The sequence below is a fragment of the Parasteatoda tepidariorum genome, chromosome 4 (genome assembly GCF_982258835.1).
Source record: "Parasteatoda tepidariorum strain Cologne lab strain chromosome 4, Ptep-v5.0, whole genome shotgun sequence".
Classification (NCBI taxonomy): Eukaryota; Metazoa; Arthropoda; class Arachnida; order Araneae; family Theridiidae; genus Parasteatoda; species Parasteatoda tepidariorum.
The window spans coordinates 104242441-104264165 of record NC_141758.1 but is presented as its reverse complement, the minus strand read 5'-3'; the positions used below and the strand labels follow the sequence as shown (position 1 = coordinate 104264165).

General features: G+C 28.8%; 1 protein-coding gene across 2 annotated transcripts in view; it reads right to left on the bottom strand.

Annotated features, from left to right (window-relative positions):
* Nucleotides 1-253: 253 nt before the first annotated feature.
* LOC107446156 (GTP-binding protein RAD-like) overlaps nt 254-21725 on the bottom strand; it is a 53646-nt gene continuing 32174 nt past the window's right edge. For both annotated transcript variants that reach the window (XM_087161864.1, XM_087161865.1), the window contains exons 4-6: nt 7236-7327; nt 2735-2924; nt 254-894 (exon numbers count right to left, since the gene is read on the bottom strand). In XM_087161864.1, the coding sequence (XP_087017990.1) occupies nt 593-894; nt 2735-2924; nt 7236-7327 (584 nt within the window). In that variant the 3' untranslated portion in view covers nt 254-592. The remainder of the gene's footprint in view (nt 895-2734; nt 2925-7235; nt 7328-21725) is intronic.

Below are 21725 nucleotides of genomic sequence, written 5' to 3'. Positions count from 1 at the left end.
GTTTATGCCCATGAAAGTTGCTTCTGGGGGGGGGGGGGAATGAATTTGCGTGCGGACATTAACAGTTGCACACATACCCCCAGCAAGGCCTCTCTTATCTGCGTAATAACTCTCGTGTGAACCAATTTTCCCTGGTATTAAACTGTCAAAACATCGCCAATAGTGATTTTTGGCGAAAAATGGGCATAAACCGTTTTTTTCCCTGCAGAGTTATTTAAAAGTCTTAGAATGTATTACTCATAAAATAAAATTATTTTTCTTTTTAATTTCTTTTTTTTTAAATTAATTTTTTTAATTTATTTTATCACCCGCGAAAACTTATATCAAGTTTCTGATGGAGGAAAAAATTTCAAATTAAAATAAGCTTTTACCTTTCTTCTGCAAAACCAGTAGTGTTTGATAACGCATTCAAAACAAAAATTGTAGTTCCTAGGAATGTATAGCATAATAAGTGCTTCGAAATAGAGAAAAAAAATTTAAAAAAATTATTCAATAGACTGTTTTCTAACTTAGCAATCAAGTTCAGAAAAAAAAATTCTGCATGATTGGCAAGTGACATCTTCGAGTACCTTCTTCGTAAGAAAGTATATCTTTACAGAACATGAAGGTTATCGCATGATTTCGATCTCCCACTTTTTCCTAACAACCTGTTGATAATGCCTCTTTTTCTCAAACTGGAACGCAGCGATCCTTTTACGCTGCCAACGCCTTTCTTGAATGGCGATGATGTTGGCGGAGATGCTTTAAATTGGCGTGCACTTGCTTCTTCTTTTTGGTGACTCTTCAATCGAATTTGGCTTACCATGCCAACCAAAAGTTCATCAACATTGTGGTTGATAGCAGCTGAAGTTTCAATGAATTTGCATTCGTAAGAGCAGGCTATGGATTTCCCCTCTAGAAAACAAAACAAAAAGTTAGATAATATTTCGAAATTTAGTGCAAGGTATTTTCGATTATAGGGATATAGCTCAATATACAGACATAGGTATTCCGTAATGACCGCCCTTAATATAAATTTTTAGAATCCTTGCAACACATGAAGTCAAAAAGTGCATTAAGGATCGAACAATTTAATAAACAAATAACAATTCTAACAAAATCTTGCGTATGACTAGCATTAGAACCAGTATAAATATCGGTAGGAAAATAGAGTTGAAAGAAAATTATTATTCAAACTTCATCAGGCTATCACACTCTTCTTTCTTGGTTACGCCTCACTTTCCTTATTGGTGATTTGTTAGATTTCGAAACATTTTTGTCTCTCCTTTGCTTGTTTTTTTTTCTCAACAGAAAAACAGTTTCTCAAACAGAAAAGATATTTTATTTCTCTCATCTTAACAGACAAACATTTTTGTCCGAAATTTTCCTATTCATTCAGTGAATTATTTTTGCGTATTTGTTTTTATTCATTTCATTTATTAAATTGTGTTTTCTTGAATTTAGTTATCATATTTTAAATTTTAATGCTAGAAGTACTTTTAAAACTTTAACTTTGAAAAACGTCAAACTTTGAAAAAAATTTGAAATTAATCCATTTTAAGTCCTTTATAATGGATTAACCCTCTAAGTCCCAGCTTTTTCCGAACTTTCAAATTCATGCTTTCCTGCATCAGGTAAAGGATTTTTTCTGTTATTGAATAGAAAAAACTACATAAAAGGAAAATTCTGCTCTGTTCTGAATAGAAAAAATTTCTGTCTCTGTGCTCTGTTTCTCAAGGGCTTAGGGATACTAAAACAAGAAAATATTCAAAACGTTAATTAGTTTCTGAATAAATATGGATAAGGTTGGTTGAATGAACTTTTTAAATTTTTGATTCGATATGTTTTTCGTCGGAAATTTGACAGTTTTCATATTTTTCGCATCACCTATATCAGGGATGGCGAACCTTTATACACCAACGTGCCATTTTCTCTAAAAAATTGCTTAATGAGGTCATAGACGTGCCGTCAAATAATTTTGACTTCGTGATTATTGGGAAAATAATAATACTAAATACTATCAACTCAAAACTCTTTATTTACAGTGAGAAAAAATACATTTTGCAATATGTCAGTTATACGCGTAATTCAACTTTCAAGTAACATTAGTGTGACTTCTGTAGTTGCAGCTTAGATGACCAATAACGTATATTAGGTTGTAAGATGTTCGTTTAAGCAGGACTGTTAATTTTTTTTGCTAGTTATTTATTGTTAGCTTGTTTTTTATGGTTATTAATTGTTTTTTTAGCATTAATTTTTAATTTTTTTATTTATATTGTTTATTATTTTGCTTATTTTTTGTGAATTTTAATTCAATTGTTACATATGCTTCATAGTTTAACAATAATTGTGATCGGTGGAGAGCCCAAAATATTGTGCCGCGTGCCAGAAATGGCACGCGTGCCATTGGTTCGCCATCCCTGACCTATATGCTGATACTATTATAGTAGAAATGTATATTAAAAAAAATTGCTTTCCAATAAACTTTAATTTATTCTTTGTATGAAAATTATTTTTAGTAAACAAATATGTCAAATCATATTCAAACATTTAAATTCGGTCACTCTAGAATGAATCGAAATAGTCCGTAAATTCATATATTAACTCCTACATTTTTTCGGATTGTTTTCTTCCGTACTTTTTTGACGTCGCTCTGATGTTTCATCCATATAAAAAAATTTAGAAGGAAAATAAACTAACGAAGCATATCTATCAATATGAGAATCTTATTAAAACAGAAGAGGAGTATATTTACCTTCAACAGCTATTTCCCTTGTCCTGGCTAAATCAGATTTATTTCCCACTAAAATGACGGCCTTACTATAGGTCAACCCTCTTTCTCGAAGGCTGAAAAGGATATCGACAGCTTTCTCGAAACTCGCCCTGTCAGTTACGGAGTAGGCAACAATATAGGCATCAGCCTCTTCTGTCATCGCTTCCAGTACCTTAAACAGGTTGAAAGGAAAGCATTTGTTAAATAATGGTCATTTATTAATTAAATGATCACACGCGACTGACTCTGGGTTTAAACATTTTTATTTGTAATCTGCTGCTGAATTAAATTCTGAGTTGCAATGTATGGTTTAATTATTTTAATGCGTATACGCTTAACTTTTTGTCTCAAAATATGTGGTTGATTATTTTAATGTGGTATACGTTTAAGTTTTTGTCTCAAAATATGTGGTTAATTATTTTGATTTGTAATCGGTGGCTAAGTTTTCTGTTACATATGGTTTATTTATTTTAAAGAAAGCATTCGTAAAATAATGGTCATTTATTAATTAAATGATCACACGTGACTGACGCAGGGTTTAAATATGCTTATTTGTGATCTGCTGTTGAATTAACTTCTGAGTTGCAATGTGTGGTTTAATTATTTTAATACGTTATTCGTTTAACTTTTTGTCTAAAAATATGAGATTAATTATTTTTGTTTGTTAATGATTTGTAATCAGTGTTTAAGTTTTGTGTTGTTAGGTATGGTTTATTTATTTTAATTCGTAATACATGCTTTAATTGACTTTTTTGTCTCAACATATGAGAATTGAATATTTTGATTTCTAATATTAGATTTCATTAATTTGTGTGTGACATATGTTTCAATCGATTTAATCTTTAATACTTTATTATACTTAATTAAATATATAAGTTAAATTAAAATGATAAATATTTTTAATACTTTATTAAATTTACTTTTACATTTTTATATAGTAATATATGATTTAATTTTTGATTTGCAATACGTAATATAAATTACTTTAATGTTGTATTCTTAAATTTCCTGATAAACTACACATATATTTATTGAATTAAATTATGTTTAAGGTTTGCATAGTTAAAACAAAGTTTGCATAATTATGAAAACCACATCGAAATTTATCTTCAACTGTCGAAGATCTTAATCCCATAACTCATATTTTTATCACTAACGGCGAAAAAAAAATATGTATAATTAAATAAAAGTATTTCTTTTGCTTTCGAATATACGACATATTTGATGGAACAACGCCCATGCAACTTCCATTTATCAGATTATCTCTTAATCCTCTGCTGCTAATTTTTATTTTTAGAATTTTTGCGAAAAATGCATCCATTGGGACTGAGGTCCTTCACCTCCAAATCACAACTGAAACTTTGTATCGCTGAAACCAAAGCTTTTTCGAGAATAAAATTTATATTATAAAAATATTTTGTATTCAAATTTTTTCATGTCACATTAAATTTTATAAGATGCAAATCTGCGTTTTCTTTCTTCTACTATTTATTTAGAGATATTTTTGTGTGAAAAAAATTTTGTAACTTGGTCGAAGTAGAGCGGTATCACGATGAAACACTATAAGAAATAGCACCACAGTGTCAGCAATTATTTTCGCTATAAATTTTTATACAGTGTTTATAAGCAATATACACCGAAGAGCCATTACATTAAGACCACCCTCCACCTATAATAATGGGCTCGCCCAGGTTTTCATGGTTTCTCACCCAGGAACAATGTTTTCATGGACCCATAATCCTCATAGAACAATCCCTGACGTCTGTAAGCTACTTGAACATAGTTGCAAACCAGATTCACCCATTCATGGTAACAGCTCTTCCTGTGGGGGATGGTGTTTACCAACAGGTTAATGCAGCATGTCACAAGGGTCGAATCGTCATGGATTGGTTCGAGGAACATTCCAGTGACTTGTCTCCCAAATTCACCTGACCTTAATCCAATAGAGCATTTGTGGTCCTACTTGGAAAACCAAATTCGTGCTGCCACGCTACCCGCTCGCAATGTGAGGGAATTGCAGGACCAGTTGGTGAGCGCTTGGTACCAGATACCTCAGACTACCTATCAGTACCTTCTGGAATCAATGCCACGGTGGATTCTAGCAGTTTTGAGGGCTAAAGGTGGTCCTACATGTTATTAGCAGGGAGGTCATAATGTAATGGCTCTTCGGTGTACATCAGCAATGCTAATAGCTTTTGCTGTAAAACGCATAGGAATTTTTTTACAGAGTTTATAAACCAATTATAACTTCGTGATCTTTAATTTTTAAAATCTTTAGTTTCCATTAAAATTTAATTGGTGTACCTCGTAGAAAATTTTAAAAATAATTGCGCGTCTCCTTCATTTACGTCAGCACAAACAGATTAAAAAGAAACCATGCAATCATAGAACAGTCACTATTATCAGTTTTGAAGCATTAAAATCGTATTTTAACGTAATAAAACGTATTTTAATATATTCTATTGAAAAACCAGCTAAAACAGAATGCGTTTAGAATTGTCAGTATACGTTTTCTTAATTCTGCATACTAAAATATTTTCTCGTTCAACAAGTGGAATAACTATTAGCTTTGTAGACAGAAATAGAAATTTTCTTTTCTTTCCTTCGACAGGAAATTAAGACCTTTTAAAAGGAAAAATAATGGGATGTCTTAGAAGAGTTGAAATCTTTCATTTCGTTCTTACAGTTATTTAAATTACATTTCAAGAGATTTTAGAAATAGTTTTGTCAAATTAGATTACTTTCGGTGCTTATTCTTTTTATTTATAAAATTCATTTTGTAAAAGCATAATTATTTTTACCGCTTTAAAAGGACAGTGGACATTTTAATGTCTTAAAAATAAATCTTTTTTTCTTTATTTTTTAATATTTTATTTTACGTAGGGGAAACTGTTGGACCTTAGACTTCATGTACCTTGTATCGTAATTATTTGAGCACTGATTGGCTATAGAGACATGTGTTGGTGACTGTTTATAGACTTTATGTACCTTGTATCTTAATTATTTGAGCACTGATCGACTATAGAGACATGTGTTGGTGACTGTTTATAGACTTTATGTACCTTGTATCTTAATTATTTGAGCACTGATCGACTATAGAGACATGTGTTGGTGACTGTTTATAGACTTTATGTACCTTGTATCTTAATTATTTGAGCACTGATCGATTATAGAGACATGTGTTGGTGACTGTTTATAGACTTTATGTACCTTGTATCTTAATTATTTGAGCACTGATCGACTATAGAGACATGTGTTAGAGACTGTTTTCAGACCCCATGCTTATTACTGCGCATATCCGATAGACAGTCCCCATATCAGACTGTTCATTACTCTCTATATTCCATAAGTATGTATAGTTGTATCAAATATATAGGAGCCTTTTTTTTAATAGCAGCAAGCGATTTTTATTTTCGTTGTCATGTCAGTAATAGAACTTTACCTAGAGTACAAATGGCTGTTTAGTTGTTCATTGTACGTTCTTTTTATAGGTAGCTTGAATCATGAGTGAGCATAGTGTTTTTAATGCGTAACTCATACTAATTAAATCATCTAACTCATGTCAAACATATTGAAATTTTACGTAGATTACAGTTTGGCAATAACACCCTGTCAAAGGTACAATTTATTATTTTGTCTCATGCTCGTCGACCCAGAACGTATGTAAATGTTTTAAAAATCCATTGTTTAAAACGAGTTTATATGTTTATTACTTTTTTCCAACCGTCGTTGAACGGCAGACTCAATTTTGGGTTTAATCTGCCAATGTTGAACTCCGTAGCTTTGTAATTCTGAAGCCAATCCTGAAGACAAGGGAATTCCTGGATCACGTATTGGGAGAAATTTTGCCTTCACGGCGGACTTTTTGAAGGAACTAACCCGCGTTTACGGTACATGAAGAGGAAAACCACAAAAACCCTCCACGGTTAGCTTCACAGCAACGGAACCTCTAATCAATGATCCATATACCTCTGAGGATATTTAACGTCAGCACTGTGGTCGGTTCGAGCTGGGTATGGAGCTCGTATCGACCAGCCATCGTTTGGATGTGAACTCGCTTCATCTCATTCGGAGGAGAGTGCTCTATCATCTGAGCCACCACGACTCAAATGTTTTTATTTTATTTTATATAAGTTTTTCTGAGTTTGCAGCTCCATAAATTGTGGATAATTTCTAAGTTATTTTGAAACTTTGAATGATGGCACGCTTTATGAGGAGTACACAGTCAACCATACGTTTCAATCTCTTTTCATTATTTTTAAAAACATATTATGATTTTTAGAAAACTCCATACATCTGTCATCCATGGTTATCTATATTTATAGTAATGAAAACTATACGTTCGTAACTGTATTATTTTGGTAAAAACACATTTGATAAACTCCGTAAAATAAAATTCATTTCAGTCTTTGAAATATGTAGTTTTCTGAAATATATAGTTTAATAGTTAAAAATGAAAAATATTCATGAAAGATCTCTTTACCATGTTATCCAGAGGCAACGGATCATCAAAAAATATAAGCTCATATTCAATACCATCCAAGAGAACTGATACACATTTCTCTAAATCTTCATCTGCAATAAAAAGGAAATGAAAAACATGATGTGTTTCAAATTGCTTAAAATGACATCAATATGAAAAAAAGTTCTACAGATGTCATCTGAGAGATAAAAAGAGTTTTCTTTTATTTATTCAAGAATGGTAATTATTTTCAATTTTCTCGCATTCTCTTTTATACAAATAATATACTGGTATAATAAAAATACTGCACACAAAAAATAAAGAAATTGCTTTATAAAATCAGAATAACAAAAGTGAATAAATCAGTATATGTAAATTTTTTTTGGATTTGATTAAACTTTATACTATTATTCTTCTAATCCAATTTTAATAATGTTTTTGATACTAAGTTATTGTTAAGTTAACTACATAAACTCGGGAAATCTTGAAATTCTAACCTGCCCTACAAGGCATGTTTGGTTATATTACGATTATTGCATTTTAATGAAAACACTATATGTAATCTATAGGAAAAATGTTTTGAGATAGGGAAAATAGTATAGTCAAAATACTAATATGCTTACATTAACGTTATAATGATAGTTTTGATGGTATAGGCAGAGATTATTTAAAAAAAACACTATATCATCAAAATTTGCCTTGAAAAAGCGTTATAAACCTAAATATTAATTATTTCTCTATACGCAAAGTTTGTTTTAAACTTAATACTTAAAAATAACGTAAAAAAATAAACCTGAAAAGCGCAATAAAAAAAGAATGATCTAACTTTACTTTTATTTTATATTCAGTATTTTAATGTATTTCTGACTGAATATTTATATGCAGGATTGAGCTCGTAAGGATATAAATGTCCAATCGGAATTCAAAAATATAAAATATTCAAAAATTGTAACTACGTAGGACAGTATAACTACGCATTTTGATCTTGAAACTTATTATACACAAGTTTCTTTTTATTTAAATTTAGAATGACAGTTTTACAAATTCTTGCACTCAAAAAGAAAAAAGAAAAAAACAGAGCAAAAATTTGTCAAATTTGCTCCAAAACAAATAATAGTGGAATTTTTTTCATCGGCTGTTCAACCGTCGTTGAACAGCCGACCCAATTTGATCTGTTTACGACTACTAATGTTCAACCCCGTGGCTCACAACGTAGTGGAATTTAAGAAAATCCTGCATTCAAATTTGAAACAGCATATACTGATTTTTGTGCAAAATGCACTCACTCGTCTGAGGTTGAAGGAAAAGTGTGCGAGGCTGCCAGCAGGATTTGAACCAAGGACCTCCGAGATCGAAATAGGATGCTTTATATATAGGAACACTATAGTTTTCACCCTGTCCAGGGAGAGTTAGGAAGTCTGATATAGCGACCGTCACAATGACACATCATGAAAAACTAATTTCCAACTTCACTGGTTTGCAATTTGAAAAATATGGTCTCAATATCTTAGTGAGGAGATCATTAATTTCAATTTCACTCTGTGTTTATTTCGCTATTTCTAAAGAACTTTTAAGCAAGAGAAATGTATGTCATAATGTATCATTTTTATATAGTAAATATTATATATAAAAGTAAATTTTTAAAAAAGACTTCCGAAAATTGTCTTAAAATTTAAAAAAATTATGTAAGGTTTCTTGAACTTTGTTTAAAAAAAATCCGCATTGACAACATTAAACATATTTTTACGGAACGTTTACTAAAAGATATTCAAACTGAAATAATTTCTTTCGACACCGAAATTAACAAGCCAAATATATATTTTTTCATATTAAAGAGTAGCGTTTACTAAAATATAAATAGCATATAAATAGCTAGGCGAAAATAAAATCGTTTTTCAAATTCTCCGAATCACTAATGAGGAATATGGGATAAGAAAAGGTCAAAAGCAGTTTGATTGTCTGATATTAAGTGTTTCAATTTATCGCCTTTCAAATCCTCTCTGTCCCTTCCTGTGCATAAAAAATGATACATCCAGGGTTGCATTTATCGGTTATAATATGATGGATTGCCTTAGCGTTTCGATCTGTCTTAGAAAATGAATAATCCATGTGCAAACTTTGTTTACTACAATGATTCTAAGGTAAGTAAATCCGACAAATCAAATTAATAATTAACTATTTCCAAAACTGTAAAAAGAAAGCACATAAAAATTAAGCTCAAATATAAACAATTAATAAGATTAATATCATTAAAAATTCATAGTATTTGAAGCAATTTCATTTAATTAATTAAAACTCCTTTTTATTTTCATCTCTCTAATTAGTTTATACAGTAGTTGATAATCTTACTTTTACTTTTTAGTAATTAGCGTCAATCTCTTTATAATTAAATGAAAATAGCAAGATTAAAATTTCTGAAAAATTAAATTATGATACCCTTGAAAATAATTTTTGTTATTTATTTACAAGTTATTTACAACTGTCTTTTTATTAATCAGGTGCATTAAGCGTAAAATAAATTATTTTTTACTAAAGGAAATGTTAAATTTAAAGATTTTAAATGGATTCTTAAAAGAGTTAAAAGAATTTAAGCTGGTCAAGTTGGAAATATAAGAACTTTCAATAAAACGGCATCGAAGTGTGAAATAAAATTTTTAAATATAACCGTTAATTAATTTCATAATACTTTTCGTAATTTATTTCTTTTTTTTTTGTTTTAATTATTCCTTAGTTTATTAATTTTCAATCTTTGAAAAGACATTTTATCTACTATTCGTGGTACAGATCACTGGCTAAAGATGCTTCTTTAGAACCTTTACAGCCAGATTTACCTTCCACTTTCAATGAGGTCCTTGCAGAGTGCAAAAAAATGTTTATGGACCTCTGGAGGGTTCCTCCTCCGCATAATTGGTATTTCAGAAAACGACCTGGAAGTGCCTTGCTTTTTGGGGGACCTAGAAGTCAGCAGACTTGTTCGTATCACTTTGCAAGTGGTCACTTGGGGTGTCTCTCGTATGTTCAGGGGCAAAAGACTTTTGGACTTTGCACTAAATGTAAGACTGCTCAGGCTTCGCCCTAGCATATTTTGAACTGCATCGATTTTAAGATCGACGAGGTTTTTTCAAAACCTCATCTGTTTTTAGACTTTCTGGACATTTTTGGACTTATGGAATTGGTCTAATTAGGATGGACCTCTTGGGGATTAGAAACAACATCTACTATTCGTGCTTATTCTCTAATTGTTAAGACCCATTGTTTCAGACCAATATTTGTCAAAACATATTCTAATAATAAAGTACCAATTTTTGATTAGCACAAATGTACTGTTTCTGACCAGTGTTTTTGACCACATATTGATGAAACATAGTCTCCATTATCATAGGGTACTATACTCGGGGCAAAACTAACCATAAAGCATTATTTATACTATTTGTTATAAACCGCCATAAAAGAATAATTAGCATTAATATTGTTTAAAATTTCATTTGAAAAAGATGATTAGATAGAGCTATCTATTTTTTTCAATTTCTACTCTTAGTTCACACTCTTCCTATATCTTGTTCAAATTTTCAATCTTTAATAAAATACTTTTTTATTCATCCACTCAAATTCAAATAAAAAATTTTGAACTTCTAGTGGAGGACTCTTGATGTTAACAGTCTTTTCAAATATTTATTCATTAATTAAATAGGAAAGAAAGAAAAACTAAATGGAATTTTCTGATTGGTTAAGTGTTAGTCATTGTTTTAAATTGTACTATAAGCGATTCAATTTTTATATTTAATTATTTCATATTCAGATAAAACTTAATAAAGAACATTACGTGGTAGCACGTATATTCCACGTCACCAAATTCATACTTTTATAGTTTTCTGATACCACGCAGTTAATACAGTTTTTTCAAATATTTATTCATTAATTAAATAGGAAAGAAAGAAAAACGAAATGGAATTTTCTGATTGGTTAAGTGTTAGTCATTGTTTTAAATTGTACTATAAGCGATTCAATTTTTATATTTAATTATTTCATATTCAGATAAAACTTAATAAAGAACATTACGTGGTAGCACGTGTATTCCACGTCACCAAATTCATACTTTTATAGTTTTCTGATACCACGCAGTTAATACAGTTTTTTCAAATATTTATTCATTAATTAAATAGGAAAGAAAGAAAAACGAAATAGAATTTTCTGATTGGTTAAGTGTTAGTCATTGTTTTAAATTGTACTATAAGCGATTCAATTTTTATATTTAATTACTTCATATTCAGATAAAACTTAATAAAGAACATTACGTGGTAGCACGTATATTCCACGTCACCAAATTCATACTTTTATAGTTATCTGATACCACGCAGTTAATACAGTTTTTTCAAATATTTATTCATTAATTAAATAGGAAAGAAAGAAAAACGAAATGGAATTTTCTGATTGGTTAAGTGTTAGTCATTGTTTTAAATTGTACTATAAGCGATTCAATTTTTATATTTAATTATTTCATATTCAGATAAAACTTAATAAAGAACATTACGTGGTAGCACGTGTATTCCACGTCACCAAATTCATACTTTTATAGTTTTCTGATACCACGCAGTTAATACAGTTTTTTCAAATATTTATTCATTAATTAAATAGGAAAGAAAGAAAAACGAAATAGAATTTTCTGATTGGTTAAGTGTTAGTCATTGTTTTAAATTGTACTATAAGCGATTCAATTTTTATATTTAATTATTTCATATTCAGATAAAACTTAATAAAGAACCTTACGTGGTAGCACGTGTATTCCACGTCACCAAATTCATACTTTTATAGTTTTCTGATACCACGCAGTTAATACAGTTTTTTCAAATATTTATTCATTAATTAAATAGGAAAGAAAGAAAAACGAAATGGAATTTTCTGATTGGTTAAGTGTTAGTCATTGTTTTAAATTGTACTATAAGCGATTCAATTTTTATATTTAATTATTTCATATTCAGATAAAACTTAATAAAGAACATTACGTGGTAGCACGTGTATTCCACGTCACCAAATTCATACTTTTATAGTTTTCTGATACCACGCAGTTAATACAGTTTTTTCAAATATTTATTCATTAATTAAATAGGAAAGAAAGAAAAACGAAATAGAATTTTCTGATTGGTTAAGTGTTAGTCATTGTTTTAAATTGTACTATAAGCGATTCAATTTTTATATTTAATTATTTCATATTCAGATAAAACTTAATAAAGAACATTACGTGGTAGCACGTGTATTCCACGTCACCAAATTCATACTTTTATAGTTTTCTGATACCACGCAGTTAATACAGTTTTTTCAAATATTTATTCATTAATTAAAAAGGAAAGAAAGAAAAACGAAATAGAATTTTCTGATTGGTTAAGTGTTAGTCATTGTTTTAAATTGTACTATAAGCGATTCAATTTTTATATTTAATTATTTCATATTCAGATAAAACTTAATAAAGAACATTACGTGGTAGCACGTGTATTCCACGTCACCAAATTCATACTTTTATAGTTTTCTGATACCACGCAGTTAATACAGTTTTTTCAAATATTTATTCATTAATTAAATAGGAAAGAAAGAAAAACGAAATAGAATTTTCTGATTGGTTAAGTGTTAGTCATTGTTTTAAATTGTACTATAAGCGATTCAATTTTTATATTTAATTATTTCATATTCAGATAAAACTTAATAAAGAACATTACGTGGTAGCACGTGTATTCCACGTCACCAAATTCATACTTTTATAGTTTTCTGATACCACGCAGTTAATACAGGTTTTTCAAATATTTATTCATTAATTAAATAGGAAAGAAAGAAAAACGAAATAGAATTTTCTGATTGGTTAAGTGTTAGTCATTGTTTTAAATTGTACTATAAGCGATTCAATTTTTATATTTAATTACTTCATATTCAGATAAAACTTAATAAAGAACATTACGTGGTAGCACGTATATTCCACGTCACCAAATTCATACTTTTATAGTTATCTGATACCACGCAGTTAATACAGTTTTTTCAAATATTTATTCATTAATTAAATAGGAAAGAAAGAAAAACGAAATAGAATTTTCTGATTGGTTAAGTGTTAGTCATTGTTTTAAATTGTACTATAAGCGATTCAATTTTTATATTTAATTATTTCATATTCAGATAAAACTTAATAAAGAACATTACGTGGTAGCACGTGTATTCCACGTCACCAAATTCATACTTTTATAGTTTTCTGATACCACGCAGTTAATACAGTTTTTTCAAATATTTATTCATTAATTAAATAGGAAAGAAAGAAAAACGAAATAGAATTTTCTGATTGGTTAAGTGTTAGTCATTGTTTTAAATTGTACTATAAGCGATTCAATTTTTATATTTAATTATTTCATATTCAGATAAAACTTAATAAAGAACCTTACGTGGTAGCACGTGTATTCCACGTCACCAAATTCATACTTTTATAGTTTTCTGATACCACGCAGTTAATACAGTTTTTTCAAATATTTATTCATTAATTAAATAGGAAAGAAAGAAAAACGAAATAGAATTTTCTGATTGGTTAAGTGTTAGTCATTGTTTTAAATTGTACTATAAGCGATTCAATTTTTATATTTAATTACTTCATATTCAGATAAAACTTAATAAAGAACATTACGTGGTAGCACGTATATTCCACGTCACTAAATTCATACTTTTATAGTTATCTGATACCACGCAGTTAATACAGTTTTTTCAAATATTTATTCATTAATTAAATAGGAAAGAAAGAAAAACGAAATGGAATTTTCTGATTGGTTAAGTGTTAGTCATTGTTTTAAATTGTACTATAAGCGATTCAATTTTTATATTTAATTATTTCATATTCAGATAAAACTTAATAAAGAACATTACGTGGTAGCACGTGTATTCCACGTCACCAAATTCATACTTTTATAGTTTTCTGATACCACGCAGTTAATACAGTTTTTTCAAATATTTATTCATTAATTAAATAGGAAAGAAGGAAAAACGAAATAGAATTTTCTGATTGGTTAAGTGTTAGTCATTGTTTTAAATTGTACTATAAGCGATTCAATTTTTATATTTAATTATTTCATATTCAGATAAAACTTAATAAAGAACATTACGTGGTAGCACGTGTATTCCACGTCACCAAATTCATACTTTTATAGTTTTCTGATACCACGCAGTTAATACAGTTTTTTCAAATATTTATTCATTAATTAAATAGGAAAGAAAGAAAAACGAAATAGAATTTTCTGATTGGTTAAGTGTTAGTCATTGTTTTAAATTGTACTATAAGCGATTCAATTTTTATATTTAATTACTTCATATTCAGATAAAACTTAATAAAGAACATTACGTGGTAGCACGTATATTCCACGTCACCAAATTCATACTTTTATAGTTATCTGATACCACGCAGTTAATACAGTTTTTTCAAATATTTATTCATTAATTAAATAGGAAAGAAAGAAAAACGAAATGGAATTTTCTGATTGGTTAAGTGTTAGTCATTGTTTTAAATTGTACTATAAGCGATTCAATTTTTATATTTAATTATTTCATATTCAGATAAAACTTAATAAAGAACATTACGTGGTAGCACGTGTATTCCACGTCACCAAATTCATACTTTTATAGTTTTCTGATACCACGCAGTTAATACAGTTTTTTCAAATATTTATTCATTAATTAAATAGGAAAGAAAGAAAAACGAAATAGAATTTTCTGATTGGTTAAGTGTTAGTCATTGTTTTAAATTGTACTATAAGCGATTCAATTTTTATATTTAATTATTTCATATTCAGATAAAACTTAATAAAGAACATTACGTGGTAGCACGTGTATTCCACGTCACCAAATTCATACTTTTATAGTTTTCTGATACCACGCAGTTAATACAGTTTTTTCAAATATTTATTCATTAATTAAATAGGAAAGAAAGAAAAACGAAATAGAATTTTCTGATTGGTTAAGTGTTAGTCATTGTTTTAAATTGTACTATAAGCGATTCAATTTTTATATTTAATTATTTCATATTCAGATAAAACTTAATAAAGAACATTACGTGGTAGCACGTGTATTCCACGTCACCAAATTCATACTTTTATAGTTTTCTGATACCACGCAGTTAATACAGTTTTTTCAAATATTTATTCATTAATTAAATAGGAAAGAAAGAAAAACGAAATGGAATTTTCTGATTGGTTAAGTGTTAGTCATTGTTTTAAATTGTACTATAAGCGATTCAATTTTTATATTTAATTACTTCATATTCAGATAAAACTTAATAAAGAAATTTACGTGGTAGCACGTATATTCCACGTCACCAAATTCATACTTTTATAGTTATCTGATACCACGCAGTTAATACAGTTTTTTCAAATATTTATTCATTAATTAAATAGGAAAGAAAGAAAAACGAAATGGAATTTTCTGATTGGTTAAGTGTTAGTCATTGTTTTAAATTGTACTATAAGCGATTCAATTTTTATATTTAATTATTTCATATTCAGATAAAACTTAATAAAGAACATTACGTGGTAGCACGTGTATTCCACGTCACCAAATTCATACTTTTATAGTTATCTGATACCACGCAGTTAATACAGTTTTTTCAAATATTAATTCATTAATAAAGTTTAATTAATTTTAGTTTTATATGGGTAAAAATAATGTAATTATTTAATAAAGAGTAATTAAAATAAATTTTTTCTATGTTGACCTTAGTAGGAATTGACTTTAATTTTTTTATTTACTTGTTTTTAAATATATTGTTATAATTAAAAACAATAATTATAGCAATAATTATTGTTATAATTATTGTTATAATTATGTTTAAATATATTGTTTTTAAAAGCTTCTAAATAAGTTTAACGTCTTCAACTGAAAATTACGAAGTCATTTAAACTGTTAAATAATGAAACGGTATATTTACGGAAAGAATTTATTTAAAATAACTAAGTAATTTTCTATCACACAATTTTCATTTTTAATCAATCTTCTTTTAACGAATTTAATGTTTACTTCAAATAACTTTCTATTTAATGAGACGGAAATTTTACTGGCATTAAAAGTATTTAGATATTGGTTATGATTTATTATGAGCAAATATAAACAGCATTCAGTATAAAATGTTTGATGTTTTTTTAATCTGTTTAAACTCTGTAAAAATTAATGATCGATGACTTCGTTTCATAAAAATATATTGCCGTTTTATGGGGAAATGATTTTGAAATGTTTTTTTTTTTCAGACTTTAAAGTCATTAAAACAGATTTTTATGTAGAAAAGTTCCAATATTTAAGATATGCGCTTCAAAGTAAACTTGATTTTATAGTAAGTTGACTTAAAGATTTATTTAATCGAATAGAAAAACTAGAGAGTATAAACATTTCTTCTCTATCTAAAGTTTATCAGGGAATAACAAAATTATTAAAGACATTATTTAATGGAATGGAAAAACTAGAAAGTGTAAAAATTTCTTACCTCACTAAAATTTATCAGTGAATAACAAAATTATTAAGATATTATTTAATATCAGTTAATTGAATAGAAAAACTAGAGAGTGTGCTAATTTTTTGTCTCACTAAGATTTATCAGTGATTAAAATAATTACTAAAGGTATTATTTAATATTATTCAATTGAATAAAAAAACTAAAAAGTATGCAAATTTCTTGTCTCACTAAGATTTATCTGTGAATAAAAAAATTATTAAAGTTATTATTTAATATTATTTAACTGAATAGAAAAACTAGAGAGTATACAAATTTCTTGTCTCACCTTGATTTAGCAGTGAATACCAAAATTACTAAAGTCATTATTTAATATTATTTAATTGGATAGAAAAGCTAGACTACAAATTCCGTGCCTCTCTATTGTTTATCAGTGAATAACAAAATTATCAAAGATATTATTTAATATTAATTATGGAATAGAAAAACTAAAGTGTATACAAATTTCTTGTCTCACCTTGATTTAGCAGTGAATAACAAAATTACTAAAGATATTATTTAATATTATTTAATTGGATAGAAAAGCTAGACTACAAATTCCGTGCCTCTCTAATGTTTATCAGTGAATAACAAAATTATCAAAGATATTATTTAATATTAATTATGGAATAGAAAAGCTAAAGAGTACACAAGATCCTTGTCTCACTGAGGTTTATCAGTGAATACCAAAATTACTAAAGTTATTATTTAATATTATTTAATTGGATAGAAAAGCTAGACTACAAATTCTGTGCCTCTCTAATGTTTATCAGTGAATAACAAAATTATCAAAGATATTATTTAATATTAATTATGGAATAGAAAAACTAAATAGTATACAAGATCCTTGTCTCACTGAGGTTTATCAGTGAGTAACAAAATTACTAAAGTTATTATTTAATATTATTTAATTGGATAGAAAAGCTAGGCTACAAATTCCGTGCCTCTCTAATGTTTATCAGGGAATAACAAAATTATCAAAGACATTATTTAATATTAATTATGGAATAGAAAAACTAAAGAGTATACAAGATCCTTGTATACTGAGGTTTATCAGTGAGTAACAAAATTACTAAAGTTATTATTTAATATTATTTAATTGGATAGAAAATCTAGACTACAAATTCCGTGCCTGTCTAATGTTTATCAGTGAATAACAAAATTATCAAAGATATTATTTAATATTAATTATGGTATAGAAAAACTAAAGAGTATACAAGATCCTTGTCTCACTGAGGTTTATCAGTGAATAACAAAATCACTAAAGATATTATTTAATTGAATAGAAAAACTGGAGAGTATGCAAATTCCTTATCTCACTAAGATTTGTGAGTGAGTAACAAAATTAATAAAGATATTTAATATTATTTAATTGAAGAGAAAAACTAGAGAGTATATAAATTTCTTGTCTCACTAAAGTTCATTGGTGAATAACAAAATTAATAAAGATGACTATAAAATAACAAAAGATATATATTATTCCAGAGTAAGAAATGACTAAACATATCACTTATCTGCTATGCATTGTATACAATGCCAAATGACAAACTGGTAAAGTATGTGAATGTTTCATAGTTTGAAACATTTTTAATACTTTTATTAAAAAATATGAAATATGAATATTTCATAATTTTGATCACTGGTCTAGTGGTTTCTGTACAGGACTACGGGACCAGTCGTTGTGGGTTCGAATCCCACCGTAAGCAGGGATGTAACTTCTTTTCTCTATATATGTGTTCAGTGCCTTTTCTTCTGTGTGATTGTAGCCTACCCTATAAACTGGTTTGTGGTTATATGACGTGGGTGATGCTGCTCCACTTAGCCACAGGTGCCTACAGGTTAACGACAAGAGAGTAGCAATTATGGCATTTCTGAGGTGTATATATATATATACAGGGTCTTTATAATTAAAGTTCCACTTTGAAATGGCTATAAAAATAAAACTACCCGACCAAATGCCATCAAACTTGGTAAATGTCTATAAGAGGTTATGGAATTTTAGTTCTCGCAAAAAAAAGAAAAAAAAGCTCAAAAATTCACCACTAGTGGTGAATGGCGCTGTATGCAATAAGGTTAAACGAAATAGCAGGTGCAACAGATAACAAACCTGTGGCTTGAAATTTTGCCATCATTTTCCGTAAACCTTGCGGTGTCATTGGACCTCGGCGTTTTCCTCTTACAGTACGGAACTTTTGTAAAGCCCTCCGTTCATTGCTGTCGCATTCATAGTAACATTTCACGAGTAAAGCACGGTCTTGCATGGTAACAGATATTGTCGACTCAGAACACTGACAGCTCAGACAAGGCGCCTCACTTTTATAACTGCAAAGTCACATGACGTGTAAAACAAATTTGTATATTTCACATTTGTTTAACACTATTGCATACAGCGCCATTCTCCGCTGGTGGTGAATTTTTGAATGATTTTTTTTTTTTTTTTTAACTAAAATCCCATGACCTCTTATAGACATTTACCAAGTTTGATGACATTTGGTCGGGTAGTTATATTTTTATAGCCATTTCAAAGTGGAATATATATATATATATATATATATATATATATATATATATATATATATATATATATATATATATATATATATATATATATATATATATATATATGCGCATTAGTATTAGTTGATAGTAAACTCTTGGTACTACTAGTAAAAGTTCAGATTTTCTTTCATTTTTAAGCAAGAAGGGCATAACATTTCATAACCATCATGTATTTTCTATAATTTCTGGATAAACAGAAATATCCTGGCAAGGATGCGCATGTCATTATCCGGCATACACTTGCCTTATGTTCCCCACACTGATAATTTTTTAAGATAAAGGATCATTGTCCGGTATATCCTTATACTGACAGTTTTAAACATTAAGGGTATTGATTGGGATACTCAACGTTGTTGTTGGATATTATTGTTAACAACCAGATAAATCATTACATTAAAGTAAGATTTGTTTTTTTTTAATAAAAAAGTATTTATTTTATAAATGAATGCTATTTTCCTTGATAATCAAAAAGTTAAAAATTGGAGAAACATGATTTTACTATTAACATCTATTCACATTTTGCAATAACGTATCTAGGAAACGCAAACAAATTTTCCTACTTTAATATTTGCATTCGTATAAATTCACATTTTTCAATAGCGATTCCAGTAAATGGACGCACACTCTCACAAATTTAATCTCAGCATTTTTTCAACAGTTTATCTAAGATTTGTTTTCGTTATAAAAAGTGCTTTTAACATTCATAAATTTTCACTAGATTTGTGAAAGATGACGAAAATCCTGATGCAATATTTGATATCTCGACAATAACCTATAATTTAAAAATAAATAAAAAATGGGACTGAAATATAAACTTCGAGGTTGCTGCATTCAATTGGGTATAATATGAAAAAAGCACAACTACTTCCACTTACTAGGAATAACATTTACATTTTAGTTTAATTAATAAACTGAGTTTTAAATATGCTTACTAAATTCATAAACTTCGGTAAAACAACAATATAAATTATTTCCAAAGGAACTAGACTAATAATACAATTCCAACCTGGCGAGTAGCGACTTATAACAAGACACTTCGTTTGATGCTTTTACTTGTTGCTAGAAATCAGGTTCGCAGAAAATGCTGTTTACTAGTTAAATTTAGTAGGAATAACACGATCTGTGACGTAGGCTATAGTATACCCAATTCAGAAAACCATATAATTTAAAAATTTGTTGAAGAAAATTCATCAACAGATATCACTGTTATTTATGAGAAAAGCAATTAAACTATGTCCTCAAAATGACCACCATTTACAGTATATATTAGAGAACAAAATTAACAGCCGTCCATCCAAATATTTTGAGAGAAATAATCTGAGACACAGAATTATCTAAAATATTACTACTCTCTGGCAGTCACAAGATCAGCATTTATGTTGGCACCTTCACTTTCAACTCATGATTGCTTCATCTCTTTACCGATAATTACTTCTCTTTATCGAGAGTTCCGTCTCTTTACCGAGAGTTCCGTCGCTTTACCGAGAGTTCCGTCTCTTTACCGAGAGTTCCGTCTCTTTACCGAGAGTTCCGTCTCTTTACCGAGAGTTCCGTCTCTTTACCGAGAGTTCCGTCTCTTTACCGAGAGTTCCGTCTCTTTACCGAGAGTTCCGTCTCTTTTCTGAGAGTTCCGTCTCTTTACCGAGAGTTCCGTCTCTTTACCGAGAGTTCCGTCTCTTTACCGAGAGTTCCGTCTCTTTACCGAGAGTTCCCTCTCTTTACCGAGTGTTCCATCTCTTGACAGAGAGCTCAATCTCTTCACGAACACTGTGACTAATTTTGAAACTTGGTAAAAATGCGTCTCGCTAACGGTCCTTTCTGCTTCCTTTCGTTTTTTAATAATTAATTATTTAAAATTTTCGGAAATTTTTGGGGTAAACTGCATTAAATTAGTAAGATTAAAATGCAATGATTTTTTTTTGTTTCTCAGAAATATAAATTCATTCTAAAACCATTCAAATTAAAAGCATTTAATTAATACATTTGCTTCGTCGTCTGCATTGTGCCTTGAAGTTACGCTCAACTTACAGGTAAGGTGATAAGTTTAAAACAAAAGAAGTTTAGATTATCTGTATTTCCCTCTGGATGTTAACTTTCGAGAATTTTTAATTAAAATGCATTTCAAGTGCGCGAAAACAATCGTTTAGAAATTTAACCGTCTCTGTAGTTTCATTTCTGCTCATTCAAACATCTCGACATTTTTAGTGCCATTAATTTTTATTTCGAGAAATTCTAACTTTCGTCGTCGCGAATAAATGAAGAAAAATTCAAACTGGTTTGAATCTGTTGGTGTGGAGAATAATCAGTGGGTGTAAAATGAAAAAGATTTCACGGACCCTTGTGGTTTAATAGGCACATTTTCATTTAAATTCTTTTAATCAAATCAATATTTAAATAGAATGGATAACTTAAATGTAAATGTAAAGCCTAATACTTATTTCGCAGAAGTTAAATTT